At 33.9% G+C, this 26,565-nt stretch overlaps 1 protein-coding gene across 7 annotated transcripts in view; it reads right to left on the bottom strand.

The window, feature by feature from the left end:
- USP34 (ubiquitin specific peptidase 34) overlaps positions 1-26,565 on the bottom strand; it is a 236,854-nt gene that overhangs the window by 21,756 nt on the left and 188,533 nt on the right. For all 7 annotated transcript variants that reach the window (XM_036873004.1, XM_036872997.1, XM_036873001.1 and 4 more), the window contains 19 exons: positions 25,365-25,518; positions 24,205-24,283; positions 20,905-20,958; positions 20,698-20,793; positions 18,745-18,809; positions 18,576-18,651; positions 18,437-18,484; positions 17,962-18,027; positions 16,116-16,196; positions 14,352-14,437; positions 13,579-13,747; positions 13,399-13,473; positions 12,095-12,246; positions 8,383-8,431; positions 8,191-8,295; positions 8,053-8,097; positions 7,203-7,307; positions 5,938-6,085; positions 977-1,611 (listed from right to left, as the gene is read on the bottom strand). In XM_036873004.1, the coding sequence (XP_036728899.1) occupies positions 977-1,611; positions 5,938-6,085; positions 7,203-7,307; positions 8,053-8,097; positions 8,191-8,295; positions 8,383-8,431; positions 12,095-12,246; positions 13,399-13,473; positions 13,579-13,747; positions 14,352-14,437; positions 16,116-16,196; positions 17,962-18,027; positions 18,437-18,484; positions 18,576-18,651; positions 18,745-18,809; positions 20,698-20,793; positions 20,905-20,958; positions 24,205-24,283; positions 25,365-25,518 (2,288 nt within the window). The remainder of the gene's footprint in view (positions 1-976; positions 1,612-5,937; positions 6,086-7,202; positions 7,308-8,052; positions 8,098-8,190; positions 8,296-8,382; positions 8,432-12,094; positions 12,247-13,398; positions 13,474-13,578; positions 13,748-14,351; positions 14,438-16,115; positions 16,197-17,961; positions 18,028-18,436; positions 18,485-18,575; positions 18,652-18,744; positions 18,810-20,697; positions 20,794-20,904; positions 20,959-24,204; positions 24,284-25,364; positions 25,519-26,565) is intronic.

The following is a 26,565-nucleotide window of genomic DNA, read 5'->3' as shown; positions in this document are numbered from 1 at the left end:
CTTTCTTTCCTTTATTATAGGCATTCTAACTTTCTTAACAGGAAATAAGGTTATTCTTTCTGGGTGAGAAATAACAATTCACTACATTATGTCTAAAGGACAGTTAATGTCCTTTCTTCCTTCAACAGGAAAAAGAAGTGTAGCACACAATTCAAGGATACCAATACTTAAAATACCCTTTATTGTAGTCATTTGGTTGAGCTCTTAAGTAAATGCTGAATGTCTTGAAAAAGTTCCTTCTCCTATACTCTCCTTAAAATAAGCAAACAATTTTTCTTATTAGCAGTTTTTAGCCTCTGGGTTAACAACAGCTTGAAAAAGCGTTCTGCACTCTGCTTCCAATCCCCTTCCCAGATGTATGCCCTCTTGGTGTAAGCTTGAGTTTACAACAAAGAGTAAGAGGACAATGATAAGGAATATCCAGGAATGACAGCCTAACATGGAGAGGGGAAAATTTTAAATAAAACCTATAGTCTGCAGAGAAAAAGGGATCAAATTTAGATGGTATGTATTTGTACTCTGATAGGCCCACCTCTTAGCTATTTCATTCACTTGAACGTAGTGTGAACAAACAAAAAAACCCTAGGGAATACTACAGCTAAGATAAAATATTGTCTAGCTACAGCTTAGCATAGCATGTAGATGTTGATAATACCTAAACAGTAAATACTCACTTCCTTAAAACTGTACCACAAAGCTGAATTTTTTCATTAGGTATATATGAAAGACTCATTAACAAAACCACAAATTAACATAGGTAAAATTTCAATATCAACCTAAGAAAAATTATCCACACTTATCCATTTTATAACAACATTTTATACATGTATTCAAGAAAATAAACCTCAAGTCTTTAAGAAAGAACAGTTAAAGTCAGACTGTACTCCCTTATTTTGTCACTACATCCCACAACAGGAAAAACAGGTATTTCCAATCAATTTGAGGATACATATACAAGAGTTATCATTTTACTCACTCCAGGGTATTGGCTGGCATGTGGTGTAAGATTCTTAAAGGCCCACTGAATGTTCTGGTGAGAAGCCAGTTGTCGTGTAAATGCAGGAGACTGTTCACAGCAGAGCCTCAGAATGCCGTAGTAGGCAGGCAGCATCCCACGGTTAAAAAGCACCACATCCTGATCATCATGGTCAGCAAGGATGTAATTGAAGGCAATGTTCTTGGTTACCACTGGGTTCTGAACAATAAGGCGGATATTCTCTGGACAGTCAGCACACACATTGTACCAAAATGAAAGCAAAGCCTGTTTATTGTGATTTGTGGCTATTGCTGGCTCAGAAAGTTTAGGCTGGAAAAGGTTCCACAAATCCATGAAATATGTGGAAAACATCAGCTTCTCAGTTTTGGAAATTAAACAGTAAGTCATAAAGCTAAAATAGGGCACTAGCTTTGTAGTGCCATGAACAGCAGCATCAACATAAAGTTTGGCTCTTGAGAGCAAACCAAGGAGCACGTTGTAGACCTGATGTAGGACTACTGTTGTGTCTGGACTGAGTGGAAGGTCACGGGTTGGGATGTGCAAAGACCTTGTTGACCGGAACATCTGGCGGAATGAATTGCTTGGTATAAGGGACACCAGAAGATAAGCTGCAGCTATAAAATGTAAAACAAAACTGTCAGATGCTTACAAGATATAAAATAGACTGAAGAGCAGTCATTAAACACAAAGTCACTCTTCCCTTTAAAAATTAAAATGAATAAAAATTAAGGGACATGAACATCTCTTTTAATATCTTTCTGCTCTACCACTGGTACCAGAGAAATATCCCAAGGAATGACAAAAACAGACGCCTTCCATTCTGTCACTGCTATTTTTTAAGTGGTGACAACAATCGCATAAACAGAAAGTTTTAAACCTCTTTTGTTTAGCTTTCCCAAGATGTAGAATTTTCCCACTTGTTTTATCATTTTATTTCTTCTCAGGGAATAATATGGTTTAACAGGAAGAACACAGCATTTGGAGCCAGAAGACCTACATAACGCTGTCTGACATGTCAAATCATTAATTTAGGGTCTTAGTTTTCCTCTTCTTTATCAATTATTACAAAATAATTCAGTATTATTTTTTAGATAATGGTAAACTTACATTATAAAGATAGAATGAGATCTATCTAAAAGCCTTTTGTATTATAAAGATTATATATATATATATGCCAATTATAGAACATTAACTTTGGAAAATCTCTGAAAGTCTTCTAGGCTAACCTTGCATGCAAAGAAAGAATCCCTTCCTTCAACATACCTGGAAAATGTTATTAAGCCTATGGTATAATTCTGAGAGGATAATGACTCATTAGTTGAACCCATCTGTAAAAGGAGTTACTGTTAGCAAGGCACTAAGCTAGGTACTTTGTAAATATTATCTCAGTTAATCCCTCACAATCATCCTGGAGGTAGGTGATGATACACTGGAAAATCTGAATCTTAGAGAAGCAAAGACCAAGGTCACACAGATAAAAAGGGGGAGCCCAGACTTGACCTCGAGAAACGATGATGATGATGATGACTATGATAATGGTAACATACAAACAACAACAAGAACTGCTAACATTTATCAAATGCTTAAATTTAACGCATTCTTTATGTAGTTGGTATTAGTTTTATTATCTCCACTTTTACTCAGACTTAAAACAGTAAGACTACCCCATTTTCCACAGCAGGTGGCAGAGCTGGAATTCAAACCTTGATTGTCAGACTCATGAGTTAATTGTCCTAACAACATTCACTACAGAGCCTCCTCAAGGCATCTAATGCCTTAGTATAACTCTTTTCAATACACCTACTAATTCTGTCTCCCACTATTCTACCTATAATTTGATAACTTCCATCATACTGCCAAAGCAAATACAGTTAGGGTTTCTAAAGTTAATTGTAATCTCTTTTATGGATTTATGTCAAATTAAACTTTATTTTTGCACAATACTCCATTTCTACATATTTCATCACCTATATATTGCTCTGATTAGCCTGTTTTCAGTTAGGCTCAATTTGGTATGTGTTTCAAATATAAAAACTTGGCATGTAGGTGTCATCTTGATCAATTTTGTATAAAACTGCAACTGAGAAAATAATTTGATTAAAAAAATTATTCAGTTTAAGTTAAATACTTTTACCCCAACATTTTATTTTGAAAAAATTTTGAACACTGTGAAAGGTTGAAAACATTCTACTAAATAACGACCCATGGACCTACCACATAAATTCTACAATTAACATTTTGTTTTGCTTTATCACATACCTAACCATCTACTTATTTCTATAAAAACTATTTGCTTTTAAATAAAAAAGTAAGTTCTGTTAGGGAAAAAAAACCCACAAATTTTTAATTATTTTTATCTTTGAGAACAAACAGGGAAGTCAATGTAGAAGAACAGACCATCTTTCTAAAAACTGCCTTGCTATAACTTAAAAATTCCTGGGTCTAGAGAACTAAGAACAAATCGTCCATTTCTATATGGCAACTCAACTATTTTAAGACACCTATCATGTCACCATTTTCTTTTCGCTAAACATTCTAAACAGTCATTCCTTAAAATTATTTTGTAGGATTTAGAAATATTTCTCTGTAGCTTTTCTTCTATACATGTTACCCTAATTCTTACTGAGTTATACTGATTCTATTTAAATATTTGGGGCCCTATTTCAAGTTATATTATTTCAAAAGCATGTTTTCGTATTTCTATAGTCTTCACTATTATAATTTTTAAATGATGCATATGCATAACAATTTATTTCCTATCCGAACATCTAGTTTTAAATTTTTCACACTTACAAATAATGCTGTTGGACATTCATATATTGGATGACTTACTTATACCAGAATCCCTGCAATGGTATTACTGAGTTGAAAAAGGGAAAAAAAATTTAAGGATCTTGGTACATACTGCTAAACTGCATTTCATAAGGGTAATATTAACTTACAATGTCGCTGCAGTGTATAAAAATGCTATTTCTTTAGCACTACTATGAATGTTAGGTGTACCAGCTAGCTAAAAAGCTTTTCTTTTTGTTTTGTTTTTTTTTGTTTGTTTGTTTGTTTGGTTCAGCAAAAGTTTTTAATTGTTTCATGGCCAGGAGTCAGGACATAAATACCAACCAGCATATGTGTCAGCTCTTACAAATATCCCATTACTGTGGCGTTAACTAAACTGGCAGGAAAAAAAGCCTATGAGCAGAGTACCATTGCCAATCCATTGTGTACCCACCACTGAAACATGTTTTCCCCTAATAAACCTTTTATTTTAGAAGAGGTAGAACAGACAGTTCCTATACACCCTTCTCCCATTTCCCCTGTTGTTAACAGTATTGCCATGGTACATTTGTTGTGACTAAGGAACCAACACTGGCAAATTACTATTAATTAAATTCCACATTTCAGATTTCAATAGTTTTGTCCTAATGCTCTTTTTCTGCTTCTAGGATCTCATTTAGTATACATGAGATTTAGATGTCATGTCTCCTTAAGCTCCTCTTGACTGTGACACTTTCTCAGACTTTCTTTGGAAGACCATGACAGTTTTGAGGAGTAGTGGTCAGGTATTTTTGTAGAATGTCCCTCAAATTGAGTTTATCTGATGTGTATAATGGTTAGACTCAGGTTATGGGATTTTGGGAGGAAGACCACATGATGAGGTGCCCTTGTGCATCACACCATACCAAGGGCACATACTATCAACATGACTTATCAGTGACATTTTTAACCTTAATTATCTGCCTGACTTAATGTTTGTCAAGTTTCTTAAAGTTATATTCTCTGTCCCTCATACTCTACTCTTTGAAAGCAAGTCACTAAGCTCACACTCAAGGGGGTTTCCCTTTTTTGGGGGAAGCTGTACATAAATTTTTTGGAATTCTTCTGTATGGGAGATTTGTCTCTTCTCCATTTCTTTGTTTATTCAATCATTCATTTATATCAGTACGGACTTATGGGTATTTATTTTATACTTTGGATTATAATTCAGTGCTAATGTTAATTATTTTTTCTCTCAAATTGTTCCAGCTTTGGGCATTGGGAGCTCTTTCAGGTTGGTTCTATGTCCCTTTGACATACCCCCATCATTTTGTTTTTGGAGTACTTCCTTACTTTCTGGTTCTACAAGATGCTACAGGCTCATCTTGTATATTCCCTGCCCCAGTCCTACAATCAGCCATTTCTCCAAGGAGCTGTGTTTCATTTTATCGGAAATGATGTTTAAAAACATGGATCTGGGTATTCCATGTGCTTGCTGCTACTGGAGTGTCACTGATTGTATGCCCTCTCAGCAGAAAACTAGGAAATATGATCTTAATGATTAAATTGAATGATTAAAGAATTTAAAAAATTAACTACTTTGATTTTTATTTCTTTTAATACTGTCAAAAGAAAACATACTCTGTGTTTATTTACAATCAGTTACCTATTCTGTGAAGTATCTATTTTTGGTATTTGTCCATCTGTCTTCCAAGATCTTTGTTTATTCCCTTCTGGCCTGGGTACAATAAAGATATTTATCATTTAACTCCCATAACTTCAGAGAATATTTTCTCTCAGCTTGTTTTGTGTTTTTATTGCTACTTTACTCTTAGCCTTCTCAAGTTACTTTTAAGACAGGATTTTCTGACCCACTACTCTCTTCACTAATGCCGATCATGCTTTGTGATTCTATCAAGAAAGGAAACAAAAATGATAGTGGTGGTGATATCACCCAAGACAAGACATAGTTTCCTATCCTTAAAAAAACAAAAACACTATAGATATTTGTAAAACATCGCCATAGGTTTTCAAATACTAATATAACTTTGGCGTTTAAAACAATATCTCTAAGAGCCTTTTTGTATTATACAATGGGCATATTATGATCACCTTAAAACAAACAAAAAACAAAACAAAACGTGGAACAACAACAAAATGGTTTCTTAAATTCTGAATACTTGACTTACAAGTCCTGACTCTAGGATAATTGTGAGCCAAAAGAAACCGCTCGACCCAGTTTTCCATATTCTGTAGGACCCAGCTGTGTGCCAGTTTATTTCGGGGTGTCTGCACTGCCAACCAATCCAGACACTGAGAAGGATTGTATTCAATTACCTACAAGTAAAATGACAAGAACAGAATATAAGGCTAACTGAATGAGCAGTTACTTTTTTAAACTTACTTTTGGTATGTGCATCAGACACTTTAAAGCTAAATAGTTTTTTGAAAACTAGAGCCTGAAAGAAGTTTCACACCCATGTTTTTCCCCATTTTTAAAGCCACTTATTTTTATTAACAGGAATATGTTCAAGGAGAATTTGTCATTAGTTTACGAAATAAAATTATAATAACCAAGGACTCTAACACAGGACCAATAAGAGAACTCAATGACCTTTAAGGTCTTAAGTTTACAAAGTTATTTAAAAGTGCTTTTAATTCTCTATAGTTTCCATCTTTACTTTTCTTACTGTTTGCCCAATCTGCTTCTATAAGTGAGAATGAAAACTAGCTCACTATACTGCTGGGAAGATTTTTTTCATTGGAAAAGGAAATCCTAGGAATCTAGAGTAGGGGTTGGAAAATTATGGCTCTCAGGAGCCAAAATTACAGCTTCTGCGGTTTGCCTGTTTTTAAGTTTTTATTGGAACACAACTATGCCCACTCATTTACATTTTGTCTATGGCTGGTTTTATGGTAAAACAGCAGTTGAATGGTTCTAACAGAGACCATATGGCCCACAAAGCCTAAAATATTTACTATCTGGACTATGAAGAGAAAAAGTTTGCCAGGCCCCTGGTCTAGAGAGTGGGCATTTCCAACACTCACTAAGAAGAAATTCTGTAACCTCAGCAGTAACTCTGGAAGAAAGGAAGTGGTTGGTATTTCCTCTGTATTTTCTATCAACTGCTGAAAGCACCTCGTTTGTATTTCTAGGGCTTCTACCACTTCACAGAATCTTTTTTGAGGATACGGGAATGAGGACCTCGGATGGGCGGAAGACTGTTTATGACTCTACGAGAAAGTCTTTAAACATCTGAGACACTAGGGAAGAACTCTTTTTTCCCCTAGATCTTCTGACTAAAGCATCTCTTCTTCCCTTGACCTGTGACTTACTAAAACCATTCTGAGTTACCCAAGCAAGAAGAAACTAGTACTTAAAATGTGAGTGATTGTGTTAGAAAAATAAAGCCCTCGGAAAAATAAACACTAAAACATCTGCTGCAAGACTTACCTCCCATATCCTCTGCAGAATGTAAGATGCAAAGGGAGGCATTCCTGGAGGTCCACCAGCAAACTCCATTAGCATAGTCAACAATTTAAAGAAAGGATTGGCTGCCTATAAGACACATACACGACTGTGTATTTAGATCTGTTTGAACCCATCATTTCCAGCGGAAAACAAAGAAGTATAACTCTTCTACAGATCACATTTAAATCTGCTGTATTAGGTTAGAGAGCTCAGTACTCATACATATGAACCTGAACTCTCATAAAGCAGAAGGGTGAACTCAGGATACAGTGTCAATTGCGTGGGAGCCACATGTAACAGAAAACGTCTGTTTTTCTGGATGTCAATTTGGGAAAAAAAGTATCAAAACTCTTGTTAATGAGACAACCATGTTTATAGAAAAATTTAGATTAAAAGTTTCCTACAGCCACCTTTGCTCTCTGAGGTATAATTTATATTAAATATTTGACATGTATTATCAAAGTAGCTATAACATTTTCATTTTATGAAAATACATACTTCTCCACCTAGGCAGAATTCTGGTTAGCCTACTTTCTTCTAAGGTACAATATGATATAGCTTCAAACCAAACAACTTTAAAGCTCAGTATCTAGGTGGCACTCTGATATATTCAACTTATATGTAAATTTATATTAAATTGGGAAAATGACATTTGTGACAAGATGTGAAGAAGTAATTCAGTTTATTCAAGTTACATAGTTAAAATAGGTTGTTGTATTATGAGGGAAGCCTTGATACATTTTTTCCCAGAAACAATTAGAAAGGTTCATTTGAAAGCATTGTCAGTGCTGACAGTAGTTTGAAAAACATGAATGAATAGATGTCTACATACCTCAGGAGTCAATTTTGCTATTGATGTGAAAAGCATAGATACAATCTAAAACAAAACAAAACAAAACAAAGGGGATAATTTCAGGATATTCTTCTACAAATTATCAAAAAACTTTTAAGACTGTTTCTCAGCACTTACATGTTCTGCAAGTCGATTATTGTATCGACAAAGGCTGAAAATCAGATTACAAGTTTGTCTTATATTGATGCCATCACGAATATGTTGAAACAAGAAGGGAAATCCCTGTTAAAAGCAAAAGTTGTTCATTTAAGAACTATTTTGTTGTTATTTTTGTGATTATCAAGTGGTCTAATATTGAGACGGTATTACCTTTCCTCCTGTTAATGCCGCCATGTCAGTCTGTGATAATGTCAAATGCCTGAAAGAAAACATTAGTGGAAATAAGTTTTTCTTTCCTGTATACTACTTTATAGCCATTTGCATCATGACACATAACAAAATTGTTGATTCAATTACAAGTGTACCAAGCCACCATCATAAAATGATTTTTGAACTTTCTGCTAGCTAGACTTGCTCACAAGTCTAGACACAATTTTTCAAAATTCCAAGATTGGTACATAGAAGTCCAAATTTACTTTATTTCCATTTAATTAACTCAATATTTTGGTGTACTGTAACACTAGGATGGGTCTAATTTAGAGAGCTTTTTTTTGACATGAGAACCTTCAAAACAAAATGAACTTCTAAGAAATAGAGAATTTCACTTTCAAGTTTAAAATTACTGCATATTTCTTTAACTTATTATAGAAAATTTCAAACACATACAAAAATAGAATACTATAAGCATCCCATCACTCAGTTGCAAATTACCACCTTACGGTCAGTCTTGATTCATCTGTACCTCCTACTCATTCAAATATGAACTATTTTGAAGCAATTCCAGATATTTTATCACTTAGTCCATAAATTTCAATACATATCTCAAACATAAATTTCAAAAACATAAACAACACTACCATTATTCACACCTAAAATAAATTAACAATTTCTTATTATCATACAAGATCCAGTCAATGTACAATTTCCTCAAGTTTCTAAAAAATTTTTTTATAATTTGTTTGAATCAGGATCCAAATAAAGTCCTCTGTTGACAGTGGTTGAAATGTCTTTTAAATCTCTTTTAGACAACTGGTTTCCCCTCCGATTTTGTTTTTATCTTGCAATTAATCTGTTGAAGAAAGCAGGTGGTTTGACCTGTAGAATTTCCCACATTTCCATTTTGCTGATTATATCCTTGGTGTGCTGTTTTAACATATTCCTCTGTCCCCGTATTTCCTGTAAACTGGTAGTTATTAGATCTAGAGACTTGATCAGATCTAGGTTTGACTTTTTAATCAAGAATACCTTATAAATGGTAGTGTGAACTTTCATCAGGAGGCACACAATGAAAAGCTGTACCTCTTTTTGTAATGTTTTCAGCCCATGATGATCATTTCCTAGATCCATTATTGCATTTGGGATGCAAAATATTGATATCCTAATTCCAGCATTACTTGCTCATTTATTAGCTCAAATACCTCTATGACGATGAACATCCCTCTCATTTACCATTTGGTTGCCATGAAGTATAATTCTTGCAGGTAAGATAAATACTTGATATTGTTCCTTTATTAATAAGTTTCCAAAATTGTTACTTGGTTTCTTAATATACTCCAAAGGTTGTCAATAATTTTTAAAATTTTGTTTTTAGGTATCATTATGAACTCATGGATGTAAACATCCATGATGTGTTTTAGTCCACTTGCAGTTGTTATTACTATTATTGATGCTCAAGCTGTCCAATCTGTGACCAGTAGAAACCTCCTTAAGTTGACTCTTGAGACCTTTTAACATGACCTCAGTAGTCTTTGATAGCCTCCTTGCTTTCCAAAATGACAAAATGTTCGAAGCTTCCCATTCATTTCTTGCCCAAGACCTGGAATTAGCCATTTTCCCAAGGAACCTTGATTTTTTTCAGTGGGAAATGTTATCTAGATGCCAGGGGCACTCACTGATTTTTGGGTTGGACAGGATTTCTAGGCCTTCTCAGAAAATGGAGATACATAATACATTTTTTGTTTGCTTAAGACAAAATATACCATGAACTCTACTGATATTCCCAAATTCAAATTTAGTTTTGAAGAAGTTATGTAAACATCCTACAATTTTATATTTGTATTTCTCTTTTCTTTTCCTGAAAATCTTGGTTTTCTAATGACATTAACAATTATCTATTTGTTTTATTCTATAATACAGTTTCAGAATAATAATTCTAATTATACTACTACTCACAATATAATTAGTAAAACACTTGAGAATAATTTTACAATTCTTTTTGTCCTTCAGGTACATCCCACTAAAAATTACAGTTAAATCAATGTGTTCTAAAGTCACTTTAATTCCTCTCCAGTGGCTATGTCACCAACTCAATATACAGTTAGGCTCATTTATTTCAGTCTGCTTTTGATTTTTAGGGATTGCATTTTATTAATTTATTTATAATTATAGAAAACATTTACATGATTCCAAAGATAAATCTAAAAAACAAAACAGCGTACTATATTCAAAGAAGTCAAACTTTCATTCCTGTCCCCTCCAGCCTGTTTTCCCCTCCCCCAACCACTGGAAACTTTTAAAATTTATTTTTAAAAATTTAGTCTTCAATTAGAAAAATAGTCAATTCTTGTTATTTGTAGTACTTACGTTCTATAAAGAGCTGCGAACACTGAATTAGTGAACACTGAATCACTGCTCATAGGGAAAACATACACTTAGGTTCCTCTGAACCTCTGGTCATAACATTTTCATCAATAGATCAATATGTTACCTTGTTTAATGTGTGTTTCTGTTTAAAGACACCTGATTTAATGTTGACTCATTAGCACTGAATACAGAGCAAACAGCACTGTAACTCAAACCTGAATGAAGCTTATCTAATGTGTACTTTCTCCTTAAGGCATATTATGGCCTTCTTGAGCTTAGGAACACACTAGACAGCACTTGGCACTATGCTTGGGACCATTTTTAAACAGCCAAATCACCAACAAAAAGCATAAATGTGAAAAATGTGGCATATATTGCAAACAAAAATTTGTTTACAATTTGAGCACCGAAACAAGAAGGCAGAGTGTCACCATGTTTCACCTCAGCTGGAGAAGTGTGTGTCAGGTTAACTCCAATTTTTTGCCACTCTGTACATTCTGTAATCCACAAATCACTGTAAATGCTTCACAAGTACTGATTTGGGGATTACAAATAAATTTAAGTTAAGTAGGAGAATTCACAAATTGGAGATCCGTGAATAATGAGGCTTGGTTGCACGCACGCACGCACACACACACACACACACACACACACTCTCTCTCTCTCCCTCTCTCACTCACTTTGTGTCTCACAGCCTCCCCTTCTTAAAAAGTAGCATACTATAGGGAATTCCCTGGTGGTCCAGTGGTTAGGACTCAGTGATCCCATAGGCCATGCTGTGTAGCCAAAAGGAAAAAAAAAGTAGCATACTATATATACTTTTGTCCACCTTGTCTTTTTTCACCTCAGTGATATGTATCTTAAAGATCTCTCCATGGTAGTACACATACATTCCATAATGCCTGTTTTCTTTCTGCTACAGAGTCCTCTATCACGTGGATGCTCTGTTTCTTCAACTTGTACCATCTTTGTGGACATTTTCAGTCTTCTGCTGTTTATAAACACTGCTTCAATAAACAGCACTGCACATACATCTTTTGGTGTTTTGGAAACAGAATCCCAGAAGTGGGGTTGCTAGGTCAAAGGATGAATGCACATATAATTTTGCTAGATATTTTACTGTATATTTCTTCAATGTATATTTCTAACATGACTCAGGCAAAGTAAGAGTTTGGTACAAAGGATTGAAATACTTATGCTACAAGAGTTGATGGAAAGTGTTGTTATTATTTAAAAGGAATTAAGTAACAAAAGCTACTGAGTTAATAATGGTAAAACAATTACGTAAAAAGATAAAATCAAACATGCTTTAAGCATTTTGAATGTTGAAACATTTCACCTTTCTGAGCGAGACTGTTCAACCAAAAGAGCAACTAAAGCTATCATTTTTTCAAGAGCAGCTGGCCTGTATTTTTCTTCTGCCAGAGAGAGTATATCTTCTTCCTCCTCCTCTTCTTCCCCTTCTTCCTCTGACAACACTTCAACTTGAGGCTAGAACATAACACAATTCATTTTTAATATAATATTATTTTTTAACATTATGTTGAGAGAAAAGAGCTTGATTGTCTTACATAACAATGCAGGGTAGACAGTGGCAGGAGCATGTATCATGAAAAATAACCACTCAAAGGCCTAACCTTAACTTTAAAAGTCTAAACCACATTCAGGACAATTTTAGATTTAATAGGCAGAACTGTAAAGAACAGTAATTCCCAATATTGTATTTACCTTACCTAAAGATATAAATTCTTTAATAATAATTTTTTTTCTTATAGGCAAGCTCTTTGGAAGATAAATCAGGAACAATATTTATAGGAGTATGATAAAACGGTATTTCATATTTAATAAAAATACCAGTTACACAAATTAAGGAATCCATATTTGCAGTTTTCAGATAATCCAAACAGTAGGTATTTCAAAGAGATATTCATTTGGGGTTTGAAATGCAACACTGAAAAGATTTTATGATCTAACAAAGCAAAAGAAAAGCAGTCTAAATAAGTAGACATCTAGGCTGAAATTAGATAATAACAGTACATATTTGGAGAACCATTACAGCACAGTAGCTAACAGTTTCGTTCAGGAGTCTAACCAAGGGTCAAAGCCTAACTCACTGTGATCTAAAACAAGTTAACTTCTTTATGCCTCAAGTTCCCCATCTGTAAAATGGAGATAACAACAGTACTTACCTCTTAGGGTTGCAACAAGGATTAAATAAGATAGAGCAAAGAGAGCATTCAATCCAATGTGGTCATTACAGACAACACAAAATTGATGTAATAGTTTTAATATTATGAATTGAATTTTTGGAAGGCTGACAGACTTAATATAGCAAAGGGCTTTAAAAATATGGCCAGCAAAAATGTTCACCAAAACACAACATGCTACTGATAAGACCCTAAAGCAGGTAATGGCCATTTTGCCTAAATTTATTTGCTTTGATCCAGGGCCATACCAGTGAAATCTATCATTTGACTGTTTCTTCTCTTGCTATATCCATTAAAAATATCAACCAAACATAGACCCTTAAAATCATTTAATATCAGGGCTAGAAGGGACTTCAAAGGAATCTAGTATCTTTCTATGATGCAAACTTGAAAACATGGCCTCTAAATCCCTGATATGAGACAGAATTGTACTTACATTTTCAGGTCCTTTGGTTCCCATGTAAAAATGTACCATTGTAGATATGGCTTGCAGTGAAAGCAAAAACTGGCTCTAAAAATAAAAATATTGATTTAAAAATATAAAATAAAAACAAATTAAGTTTTAAATACTGAAAATAAGTACATAATACCAGAAATAAACAAGATATAGCCTCACCTCTTCTTCACCCATTTTGGCAAATTCATAAAGGAAGGCAAAATATTCTGTAAGATGTTTACTGTGAGGCTTTACACCATGTTCCATGATTAATAACAGAGTTCTCACAAATCGAGTGACACATGAACGACCACCTATATCTTCTACTGAAGCATCCATATCATCAGACCTGAAAACACAATTTTATATATCTTAGAAAAAGTATGAAGTCTGGGGATAGATATTTTGGGAGGAGAAATATTTTAAAAACCTGAATTTATCTCTTTCATCTTTGTAATAATGAATACCAATTACAATAATACAAATAGTTGGATTCCAGTTATCATGTCTCTCTGAAATCAAAACAAAAAGACTAAGTCAAGGTTACTTGTAGAGGATTTTGAAAATGCAATTACATAAAAATAAAACAAAAGTTTTCCTTCTTGATTTATACTATTACAGATTATTTTTAAATAGGAGAACCTAAATATTTCAATGTGGATATTTAAAAATACTTCATAGGCAGATAATCAAAAAACTTAAAAATAAAATGTTCAGGGACTTCCCTGGTGGTCTGGTGGCTAAGACTCTGTGTTTCCAATGCAGGGGCCCCGGTTTGATCCCTGGTCAGGGAACTAGATCCCACATGCATGCTGCAACTAAGAGTTCGCATGCCGCAATGAAACTAAGACCCGGCACAGCCAAATAAATAAATAAATATGTTAAATAAATGAATAAATAAATGAATAAATAAATTTTTAAAAAATGTTCAGTTCAAAAGGTATACTTCTTACCCATCTTCCATTCCTGGCTGTAGATAGAGATGAGCATGCACAGGTCTAAGTCTCTGAATCACATGGATACACAAACGCTGAAACATCTATAAATGAAAAGATAGGACAACCTAAGAGTCAACTCACATCAGGTAACAAAGACACTGAAAAATGAACATGATTAAAAATTCTGCTACCCATTTATATCTTGCCCACAGATTATCTTTTGACATTCTAAAGCTTTCCTGGAGTCTCAACTACAGACTGAAGATAAAAGGTAGAGTTAGCTTGAAAAACAATTTTATAAGGGAAAAAGCAAAAACAAACTATAGGTTTCAGTAATAGAGATTACCAAATAACAAAGCTTCATGAAACCTCCTTTACTAGTGGAGATAGAGGAAAGAAAACTTGGCATCCATCTCTTTCAGAAGAGTGGAGTGGGGCAGGACAGCTGCTTATCAGAATTCAATGACTAGGAGAAGGAAATGCGATTTAAGTTTATCCAAAAAATATGGATTAAGATATACAAATGGCCAATAAGCACACGAAAAGATGTTTACTATCATTAATCATTAAGGAAATGCAAACCAAAACTACAATGAGATACTACTTCACACCCATTAGAATGGCTAAAATCAAGAAAACAATAAACAAATGTTGAAGAAGATGTAGCAAAACTGGAACCTTCACAGATTGCTGGTGGGAATGTAAACTGGTGCAGACATCATGAAAAAAAGTTTGGTAGTTCCTAAGAATGTTACAACCCAGCAATTCACTCCTATGTATATATCCAAAAGAACTGAAAACACATGTCCACACAAATATCTGTACGCAAATGTTCATAGCAGTGTTATTCAAAACAGCAAAAAAGTGGAAACATCACTAGTGTTCATCAACTGCTGAATAGATAAACAAAATTTGGTATATAGAATATTATTTGGCAATAAGAAGAAATAAAGTACAGATACAAGTCACAACATGGGTAAACCTTGAAAACATTGTTAAATCAAAAAAGCCAGTCACAAAAGACCACATACTGTGTGATTCTATTCAAATGAAATGGTGAGAATAGGCAAACCCACAGAGGCAGAAAATATATTAATGGTGGCCAGGGGCTGAAGAGAAGGGACAGGATAAAATGGAAGTGATTGCTCATAAGTATGGGATTTCTTTTGGGGGTGTTATAAAATTAGATAGATGATGGTCACATATTTGGGAATATACTAAAAACCACTAAATTTTACACTTTGAAAAGTTTTGCTAAATTTTATGATATAAGAATTGTATCTCAATTATAACTGAAAGTAGCATATTTCTGATTAAATTTTTGGTTTTGTGTCATAAATCCACATGTATTTTTCTTCCTTGTTAATTTTTCCAATGATTTAAGAAAAACAAATTGATTCATGTGACAGTTGAGAATCTGTCACAGAAATAAGTTATACACTATTCATTTAACTTTCAAGGCCATTACAGTACCCTACCATGGTTAGAATACCTAAGGATCTGAAAAAGAATCAGTACAACTCATACATCAAAGTAGGATCTGAGAAAATAGGCAGTTATAAGCTATCTTCCTATAACCAGGAAATGTGAATGATTTTAATCACTTGACTGGAATGATAGCTGATTTGCCAAAAGAAGCTGGTGAAAATAAGAGCAAAATGACTTTTGTGATAAGAGGTCGATCTTTTCAAACTACTTTCAATGCTGTGTTAAAATATATTCACAGGCAAATTCAGAACAATTAACTTGAAAGCCACTTTCAAATAAATTTTTTCTTACCTGTCTCACAATTTGATTAGGGCACTTAATTAGTATCTGCATTGGCCACCAATCATCATCAGCCATGCGGTCCAAAAACCACTGTAAGTAAATAGTGTGATTTTAACATTCAACCAATACTTGTCAATTGGGATAAAAATCACACAAAGATTTTAATTCTAGTTGACATTTGAATTCCTTTAAATTCTTACCAAAAAAGATTCTTCACTTGGTAGAAAGTGTAAAATCTAAAATGTCTAAAGTCATAATCAAGGTCATCTCAATACAGAATTCCATGGATGCCATTTACATTATAGTGTAGAACCTACATGATGACAACCTGCAGTTCTTAATAAAGTCAAATACTATTTTCCTCTTAGACTTAAATGTCACACTGTCGAATTTTTTGTTCCTATTAATAATATACTGAGTATGATAAACTTTCTGTTTAAAACCAATTTATGTTCTGTTGATAACAAAAAACACTCTTCTTTACGCTTAGCTAAGACAATTTCCCATTAATTTCAAGATATCTCTTAATCACATATTTAACTCTTCTATTGAACTGTACTGCCTATTTATGCACACACATAATTACTGACAACTGTAGAGAATTTTAACTCCTTGAGAGAGTTCCAGAGGCAAATCCTTAGTGAAAGAACTGAAGTTGCAACTTTATTAAAAAAAACAAAAAAAACAAAAAAATTTATGACCTAATCAAGCTTCTGCATCTACTGAACAATTTTTTTTTTTTTTTTTACCGAACAGTTTTTTAAAAATCATAAAGATGGAAAGGAATAGAGGAGTATGTTAAATAACACCCAAAGGATGCACTAGATCAAAGCCAGCATGTGGAAAATCCTGCAGAACAAATGAGAAAGTGGTACAGAGGGGAAAAAAAAAACAGAAGGTAACTACAGTTGCTCCTTGGTATGGAGCCCCAGCATACACAAAAATCTGCAGATACTCAAGTCCCATAGTTGACCTTCTGTATCTTAGGTTCCTCCACATCATCAGATTTAACCAACCACAGATTGTACGGTACTGTACGTATTTATTGAAAAAATCTGTGTATGAGTGGACCCACACAGTTCAAACCCGTGTTGTCCAAGGGTCAACTGTATTTTAGATGAAAAGAGATTTACAAGACAAAAGCAAAATCTGGACCTTGTTTGAATACTAATTCAAACAAACCAACTGAAAAAAATTAAAAAAAAAAAATCTTTCTAAAAACCTTCTACATATGAAAAAAATCTTCAACTAATTTCATCTATTGTACACTATGCTGCTGTCTCCCACTTTTGGGAATTTATAAGACTTGCATTCCTAGAAAGGTACACACCACTCTGGGAGATCATCACAAATGATAAACGATAGTAAGATGGCAATATGGCTACGTGTTTATTACCTGTGTGCATACTATCCTTAGGGATGTATGTTTCTCTTATAATGTAATATGGGAAAAGATAAAATAGGACATAAACTGATCTACTGGGATATATGCATTTTTTCTCAGAGGGGGAAGGGAGATAAGCATTTTTCAGTATCTTCTGGTAGCATGCAAAAGTAGTTAAGAAATATCTGGTACAGTTCTGCATTTTCTATACTTTTTCCTTCCAATACATGGTGGGGGGAACCCAAGGATTTTTAAGTAACTTAAAAATCGATTATTTAATCAATGTAATGAATTTGATACATTAATTATAAATTTCTCTTGGCAATCAAGTAATTTTAGGAACAACTTACACTGGCTCCCTATGATTTATAATAGATAAAACAATTTTGTTATAGCATCTAAGAATAAAAGAAAACAAAACAAGAAAGTGAATCTTAAGCTATGCATTGTTTGTTGAATTATTCACCTCACCTCACAAGCTGCTTGACTATTATTAAATTGTTTGGTCAACAGTTCAATCCACTGAAGCATTGTGGGCTATAAAAGAAAAAGAAGTTACTGAAGGTATTAGGAGATATCTGGGGCTTCCCTGGTGGTGCAGTGGTTAAGAACCCGCCTGTCAATGCAGGGGACACGGGTTCAGGCCCTGGTCCAGGAAGATCCCACATGCCGCGGAGTAACTAAGCCCATGCGCTCCCAACTACTGAGCCTGCACTCTAGAGCCTACGAGCCACAACTACTGAAGCCCATGCTCCACAACAAGAGAAGCCACCACAATGAGAAGGCTGTGCACTGCAATGAAGAGTAGCCCCCGCTCACTGCAACTACAGAAAGCCCACGCAGTAATGAAGACCCAATGCAGCCAAAAATAAAAAATAAATTAAAAAAAAAAGATATCTGATAAATGACATGAATGGCACAAAAGTTTACGAAGTAAAACACATACCTTTTCTTTTGAATGAATAAATGTCTCTAGGACAAAGGAAGTGCTTAACTGCAAGAAAAGATAAAATTAAGCAAAAAAGATTTAATTATTTTAAAGTCACCAATTTTGAAGAAATTACCTAAGTCTATACATATATTACCTTTGCTGTCATTAAGGACACAGCTTTAGGATCTGGTAATGTACTGGGAATACAACTACACAACTGCCACATAAACCTAGAATTTGAAAACAATAGGTTAAAATTCTTACAAAATAAGATTTTTTAAAAATGTGTAACAAAAAAATCTTATTAAATCTGCCAAGCTTACCCAAAATATGTATGTTCAAAAATGTTTTTGTCTTGAAGAAACTGCATGTTATCATGCCAAATCCACTGAAGAAAAAAATGTTAACATTAGATATCAGAAAGCATTTGCTTCATAACATTTTACCAGTATTTTTATTAGACAAAATAAGACTTGCTCTAGAAGAAACAAAAAATATACATGCACTTAAAATTCATGTTGACTTTTTTCCAGGTAAATGGAATATGGAAGTAGTTACTAAACCTGATCCTATTTATCACTACTTATCTGGTTACCTCAAGCGATCACGCTGTTTCTTTTTTTTTTAAATTTATTTATTAAAATTTTAAAAGTAAGAACTCTGAAATCCCATCTGTCTGAAGAGCAAATATATAATGAATAAAATTATGTTAACGTTGATAACATACATGAAAACTATGGTACGCTGATATTTTGGTAAGAACAGATTATGAGAGAAAGGTTTATGTTTAAAAACTGGCAAAATAAGGGACTTCCCTGGTGGTGGCACAGTGGTTAAGAATCTGCCTGCCAATGCAGGGGACACAGGTTCATGCCGTGATCTGGGAAGATTCCACATGCCACAGAGCAACTAACCCTGTGCGCCATAACTACTGAGCCTGTGCTCTAGAGCCTGAGAGCCACAACTACTGAAGCCCACGCGCCTAGAGCCTGTGTTCCGCAACTAGGAGCCACCACAATGAGAAGCCTGCACACCGCAATGAAGAGTAGCCCGCGCTCGCTGCAACTAGAGAAAGCCTGCGCGCAGCAACGAAGACCCAACGCGGCCAAAAATAAATAAAATTTAAAAAAGAAAAAAGAAAACAATGTGAAAAAGAAATTCATGTTTACTTATAGATCCTGTATTTATTGGAAAAAAAAAAAAAACCATGTGTAAGTGGACCCTCGCAGTTCAAGCCTGTGTTGTTCAAATGCCAACTGTACATCATTACGGTTTTATGTAAAATTTCATTTTATTTCACATGTGGGTGGCTATCCTTAACTACTGTTGGGTCCTCATCTAGAACATGGTGTACATTTGTCTGAATACCCTGGGGACACAAAGTCTTGCACATCATGATAATTATAATCTATTTTATTTTGCTATTATGATAGCAGCTGAAATAAATCTTTGTACAAACAGGTGAGTTTAATAGCTTGACATCTAGTGAAGCATCTAATTCTGCTGGTAAACCTAATTTAGAGGGTTTGGAAGAAGATAATATTCTTGGCTCTTTATCTGTAAATTACAGGTAGGCAAGATACCATTAAAAGTGTTTGGGGAAGAAAATCCACTCAGTTTTAAGACTTGACCACAATAGTGCAAATATCAATCAGTCAGAGAGTAAAACTTTAATTGTCTACATGGAAGAGTACACTTGTATCAGGTATACCTTTCTGGAGATTTATTTTTTTGTACTTTTGGCAGAGTCAGTTTACAACAATGATACAACATACACTGAGTGTGCACACTTTTTATAAACCCCTAACATTATCACTTAACTACATACGAAACGAAGAGAGCTCATTACTACAAATGAGACACATATTAAAATAATAATACATATTTTAAATGCATTTAAAATACACTGTACGCTTGTGTATAATATGAAGCGTAAGAAAAGGAACATTCACAGTCCTATCATCCAATCCAAGAATATCACCAACCATACAAGTTAATTGTGAGCTTGCGCTTATTCCATCAACCATTTTTACCTTTCTTATTTTTCTTAAATGTTACTAATAATTGTTTTCCACTCCCTTTAATCTCTTTCACTTTACATTCACCTGTTGTATGTCAGTATTACCGAGACTATTTGTAAACAGGGTTAAGGCTTACCTCGGATTACAGATACTAATGATGTTGTTTATATAGCCTGCTTTTATATTCTAGAACTAATACTTGCATAAATACTTAACATGTTTTTAAATTGTTGCTAAAGTTAAATTAACTTATACCTCTAGTAATTCAGATGAAACATCAAATTTGTATTCTTTGCCATTTTCTTCCTCTGGTTCCATGCGTTTGTAAAACAGCATATAAGCACTGTGTGTCTTTAAGAGGGAAAAAAAAGTATATTTTCATTTTGACATAGTATAACTATAAAAGTAGATAACATGGAAGTCGGAAAACAATGTACAATTATACATGAAAGAAATGGTTACCTTTTCAAAGGAGAAATCCATAAATTTATCTGTAACAGAATCATAGGTCTTGGTCTGTTTAAAAAAATGAAAGTTTTCCTTCTTTAAGAAATGGGTACACTCAGCTATATTTATATATAAAATATTTCATAAATAGCTATTTTATACTTTATAGCAACTTTGTAAATAGTTCTCAAATAGCATTATATTCAGAAAAATCTTTGATAAAAGTTTTTGGCTAGGAGTATGTACTTTAAAAAAAAGATTCAAAACATTTTTAAGGTACTTTACCATCAATAATACAAAGCTTAATAAAATGGACTTGCAATCTGAAAAACTACCTTTTTTTTTTCAATAGATCTTTATTGGAATATAATTGCTTCACAATACCATGTTAGTTTCTGTTGCACAACAAAGTGAATCAGCCATATGCATACACACGTCCCCATATCCTCACCCTCTCGAGCCTCCCTCCCATCCTCCCTATCCCACCCCTCTAGGTCATCGCAAAGCACCAAGCCGATCTCCCTGTGCTATGCTGCTGCTTCCCACCAGCCAACTATTTTACATTCGGTAGTGTATATATGTTGATGCTACTCTCACTTCGCCCCAGCTTCGCCCTCCCACCCCATGTCATCAAGTCCATTCTCTATGCCTACCCCATTATTCCTGCCCTGCAACTAGGTTCATCAGTACCATTTTTTTTTTTTATTTTAGATTCCACACATGTGCGTTAGCATACGGTATTTGTTTTTCTCTTTCTGACTTACTTCATTCTGTATGACAGACTCTAGGTCCATCCACCTCACTACAAATAACTGAATTTCGTTTCTTTTTATGGCTGAGTAATATTCCATTGTATACATGTGCCACATCTTCTTTATCCATTCATCTGTCAATGGACATTTAGGTTGGTTCCATGTCCTGGCTATTGTAAATAGTGCTGCAATGAACACTGTGGTGAATGTCTCTTTTTGAATTATGGTTTTCTCAGGGTATATGCCCAGTAGTGGGATTGCTGGGTCATATGGCAGTTCTATTTTTAGTTTTTTAAGGAACCTCCATACTGTTTTCTATAGTGGCTGTATCAATTTACATTCCCACCAGCAGTGTACGAGGGTTCCCTTTTCACCACACCCTTTCCAGCATTTACTGTTTCTAGCTTTTTTGATAATGGCCATTCTGACCTGCTTGAGGTGATACCTCATTGTAGTTTTGATTTGCATTTCTCTAATAATTAGTGATGTTGAGCATCTTTTCATGTGCCTCTTGGCTGTCTCTATGTCTTCCTTGGTGAAATGTCTATTTAGGTCTTCCGCCCATTTTCTAACTGGATTGTTTGTTTTTTTGATATTGAGCTCCATGAGCTGTTTGTATATTTTGGAGATTAATCCTTTGTCTGTTGTTTCACTTGCAAATATTTTCTCCCTTTCTGAGGGTTGTCTTTTTGTCTTGTTTATGCTTTCCTTTGCTGTGCAAAAGCTTTTAAGTTTAATTAAGTCCCATTTGTTTATTTTTGTTTTTACTTCTGTTACTCTAGGAGGTGGGTCAAAAAAGATCTTGCTGTGGTTTATGTCAAAGAGTATTTTTCCTACGTTTTCCTCCAAAAGTTTTATAGTGTCTGGTCTTACATTTAAGTCTTTAATGCATTTGGAGTTTATTTTTGTGTATGGTGTTAGGTAGTGTTCTAATTTCATTCTTTTACATGTAGCTGTCCAGTTTTCCCAGCACCACTTATTGAAGAGGCTGTCATTTCTCCATTGTATGTTCCTGCCTCCTTTGTCGTAAATTAGGTGCCCATATGTGCCTGGGTTTACCTCTGGGCATTCTATCCTGTACCATTGATCTATGTTTCTGTTTTTTGTGCCAGTACCATACTATCTTAATTACTGTACCTTTTGGTATAGTTTGAAGTCAGGGAGCCTGATTCCTCCAGCTCCGTTTTTCTTTCTCAAGATTGCTTTGGCTATTCGGGGTCTTTTGTGTTTCCATACGAATTGTAAGATTTTTTGTTCTAATTCTGTGAAGAATGCCATTGGTAGTTTGATAGGGATTGCATTGAATCTGCAGACTGCTTTGGGTAGTATAGTCATTTTCACAATATTGATTCTTCCAATCCAAGAACATGGTATATCTCTCCATCTGTTTGTGTCATCTTTGATTTCTTTCATCAGTGTCTTACAGTTTTCTGAGTACAGGTCTTTTACCTCCTTAGGTAGGTTTATTCCTAGGGATTTTTATTCTTTTTGTTGCAATGGTGAATGGGATTGTTTCCTTAATTTCTCTTCAAATATATAAAACTTAATAAAATGGGCATGCAATCTGAAAAACTACCTTTTAAAAGAAGAGTTTTGCACTGTTTACTTGTTTATCTTTTCTTTTTTTTTTTGAGGAAATATTCTAGGAATAACATCTACAGATGCAATAGGTTTAGTTATGGCTTCAATAATAACTCATTATTTCCTTCCTTCTTCTACTCATTTTCCAAGTGTTAGGAATTTGTCTAATTTTCCTTTTCTATTCAGAATAGTACGTAAGAGCATCAAAGAGCAGTTAAGAAAGGCTTTTCATTAAAATCCAGAATGTGACCAGTTATTTCACAATAAACATGGCTATTAAAGGGAAATATAACTTTGTCTGAGCTTCTTTATGAAACAGAAATTACTTTTTAATACTTGACTTGTGAGAATCAACAGGCTATTTTTAAAGTTTTCAGAAAATTGGTACTCGGGTAAACTGCATATGAAGAAGTGAAATTACTGTAACACTACTCCAACCTAATTGTCTTTTCTTATATCTTAACTGATAATTACAAAACAGATAATCTTTTTCTATCCTGTCACTAGTAATAACCAGGTTGCTGCTACTGTTATAGAAAGCACTAAAGGAACAATCTTTAAAGTTTAGCTTAAGCCAACTTCCTTGTCAAAGATTTCTCATAGTAAGTCAATAAAGAGTAATTTCTTTCTGTTCTAATCCCAAAGCATTTAAGTAAGCAACTTATTTAATCATGATGTCTTGTGGAAATGTAATTCAATTCCTATACTATTATTTTTCAATTGTAAGTCTTAACCCTTCTTAATCAGACCCTCTTAATCAGTTGAAGAAATAGTAATTTAAAATATATTTTCAAAAAAAACTATTTTCCAGTGTCTGGTATATGCTCCAAACATACTAAACTATACTAAACAAAAAACAAATACATTTTAGATTTAATTATAGGAATTAAAAGAAAGTTACATGACTCTGCTATTGGATTTTATGATACTGCAAAGCACTTGGAAAGTCATGAACCATTTATAACTTTTGAATAAAACTCACCGTCATCTCTCCACCAAAACATTCAGAGGCAAGTTGAGCAGAATCAAAAGGTTTTACCTCAGCATCATTAAAAAGATACCTAAAGCAGAGCATATAGTATTCATCAAGTATATATGTAATATATCTGTATTGTGCCTCTTTTTAAAATATTTAGATTACATTCTAATATATTACAAATATTGATCAAACTTATTAATATGTGGTAAATTCTAACTAAGCTCTTGTTTTGACAATTCTAATCCACTAGAAATTGGGAATATAATTTCACAACATAGTCATAACCACCTTAAAATCTGATAGATCTATTTATAACCTTGGAGTAACAAAAGAGTTCATAAAAGCAAGGATAAAAAGTTTGCATAACTTTCTAACATGTAAAGCTATCAGACAGAAAACATTAAGAGCTTGGAAAACTTACAACGATAAAGATGCCATTTCAAAATTTATATTCAAATGGACAAAAAAAAGTAAAGATACCATGGATATGATGGTATAAAGAGTGAGAAATATTTGAACGAAACTATTCTGCTAAGTGCAGATCAATTTACCAATGTACATCCCCAATATTTAGAACAATGTCTAGCACATCAATAGTCTCTATACATGAGACTTTACTCAACAACATCCGAGGACCAAAAACCAACTATTAAGGACTGATTGAATGACTTCCAGCCATTAACTTGATGAAAGATGATAAAAAGAATGTGTGTCAGAAGGGAAAGGTAAGGTGAAGAAAATGGAGTATGCAGGTAATTTCTAACTGGAATACATAAGGACTTTGTGGCCACCCTATAGAAGGCATTCAGTAAACAGTTCTTGAATAAGTGAACACAGGTAGGTAAGATTTGGAAGGTGCAATATTGTCTGTGAATCTAAAGTTGTGTGCAGAACTTTGACTGTGTTCATTTTTCTTAGGCGAGAATTTATCAAATTCTCAAAAGAGTCTGGAGATCTATAAAGTTTAAGGATAGATTCATATTGTCTTTTGAAAGCTGCTTTCATTTAAACATTTTATGTGCTCCCTTTCACAACTATAAAGTTTTTAGAAAACTAAAATCTGAAAACTTATCTCAAGAAGAAAACTATCATAAGCTTATACTTTAAAAACAGAAGAAAAAAAGACTTTTTTAAATCCCAAGAATAAAATATTTAAAACTCACCATTTATTGTTTTTATAAGCATGAGGATTGACTATATCTCTAATGAAGCTGTAATAGTGTCCACCATCTGCTGTTCCTGTGTGAACAGTCACTCCTATCAAGTCATACTCATAGCTCTCTGCGTCTTTTGAATGATCACTGACTTCCTTGAAACCTGGAATGATTTACATAAAATAATGGCAATAATTTTGAAAACTACACACAGTGACATCTTAGAATCACTTTATATACTATACTTTATGCACAGAAATAGGCACAGATACTTTATATATATTCAAATAGGTACAAAACAATCCTATATGCTAGTCATTCACCATTCATAGCCTACAATTTTAAGGAACATTTATACAAATCACTGGAAAAAAAACCATGTGTCAGTGCATAACTAGGGACAATCTCCATGTAATATGTAAATGTAAAATATGTTCTTTTTGCTTAATCTGGCTCTTCCTTTTGAAATAGATAAACCTGAATGAAGCATTTTGTATTATCTTTATTAGGAGCAGGCAAACGCAAGATCTGAAAAGTATTAACATATTTATGCCTGTTAGTCTCATGCTAAGGAAAATGGAGCATTGTACTGGCAGCATGCTTCCAACTGTTTTACCAGTTCATAGAAAACACTGTGTATTAGGAGCTTTATGTAGACAGAAACAAAATAAACAAAACATATACTTCCCACCCACAGAGATTTCAATTTGAAAAGTTATTACAAGAGATATTAAGAAAAAACTCCAGAAGATGTATGATTTACGATCTGTATTTCCATCATCACAAAAGGAAAGGTACAATCAGAAGCAAATAAGTGAGAGCAGATTTGGTTAACCTGAGTGCACAGTCTAACCTGAAAAGTGAAGCAACAATTAGGTGAAGAGGAGGAAATGGCTGAGAGTGTCAGAGCAGTGACTGAGGAGTTTGGATGTACTAGGATCTGACTCTGAATGCATCACTTGTGGCCGAATAAATTCCTTTATCTTGGCATAAATTTTTGCTATTTCCACACATGGAGATATTATGAAAAATACAGTGAAGCAGTTACTATGCAGTCTTGCTATAATTTTACAAATGGTTTGAAAATGCCCTAAAAAGTAGGATGTATATATACAATGCCAACTTCTTAACTTTGTCTCTATTTTCAAACTTACCTCTTCTGCCTCATTTCCTGCAACTTCTAAACATACTCAAATTCTAACTTTAAAGT

This window comes from Balaenoptera musculus, chromosome 13 (genome assembly GCF_009873245.2).
Source record: "Balaenoptera musculus isolate JJ_BM4_2016_0621 chromosome 13, mBalMus1.pri.v3, whole genome shotgun sequence".
In the NCBI taxonomy this organism is placed as follows: Eukaryota; Metazoa; Chordata; class Mammalia; order Artiodactyla; family Balaenopteridae; genus Balaenoptera; species Balaenoptera musculus.
This window is presented reverse-complemented; position numbering and strand designations above follow the sequence as displayed.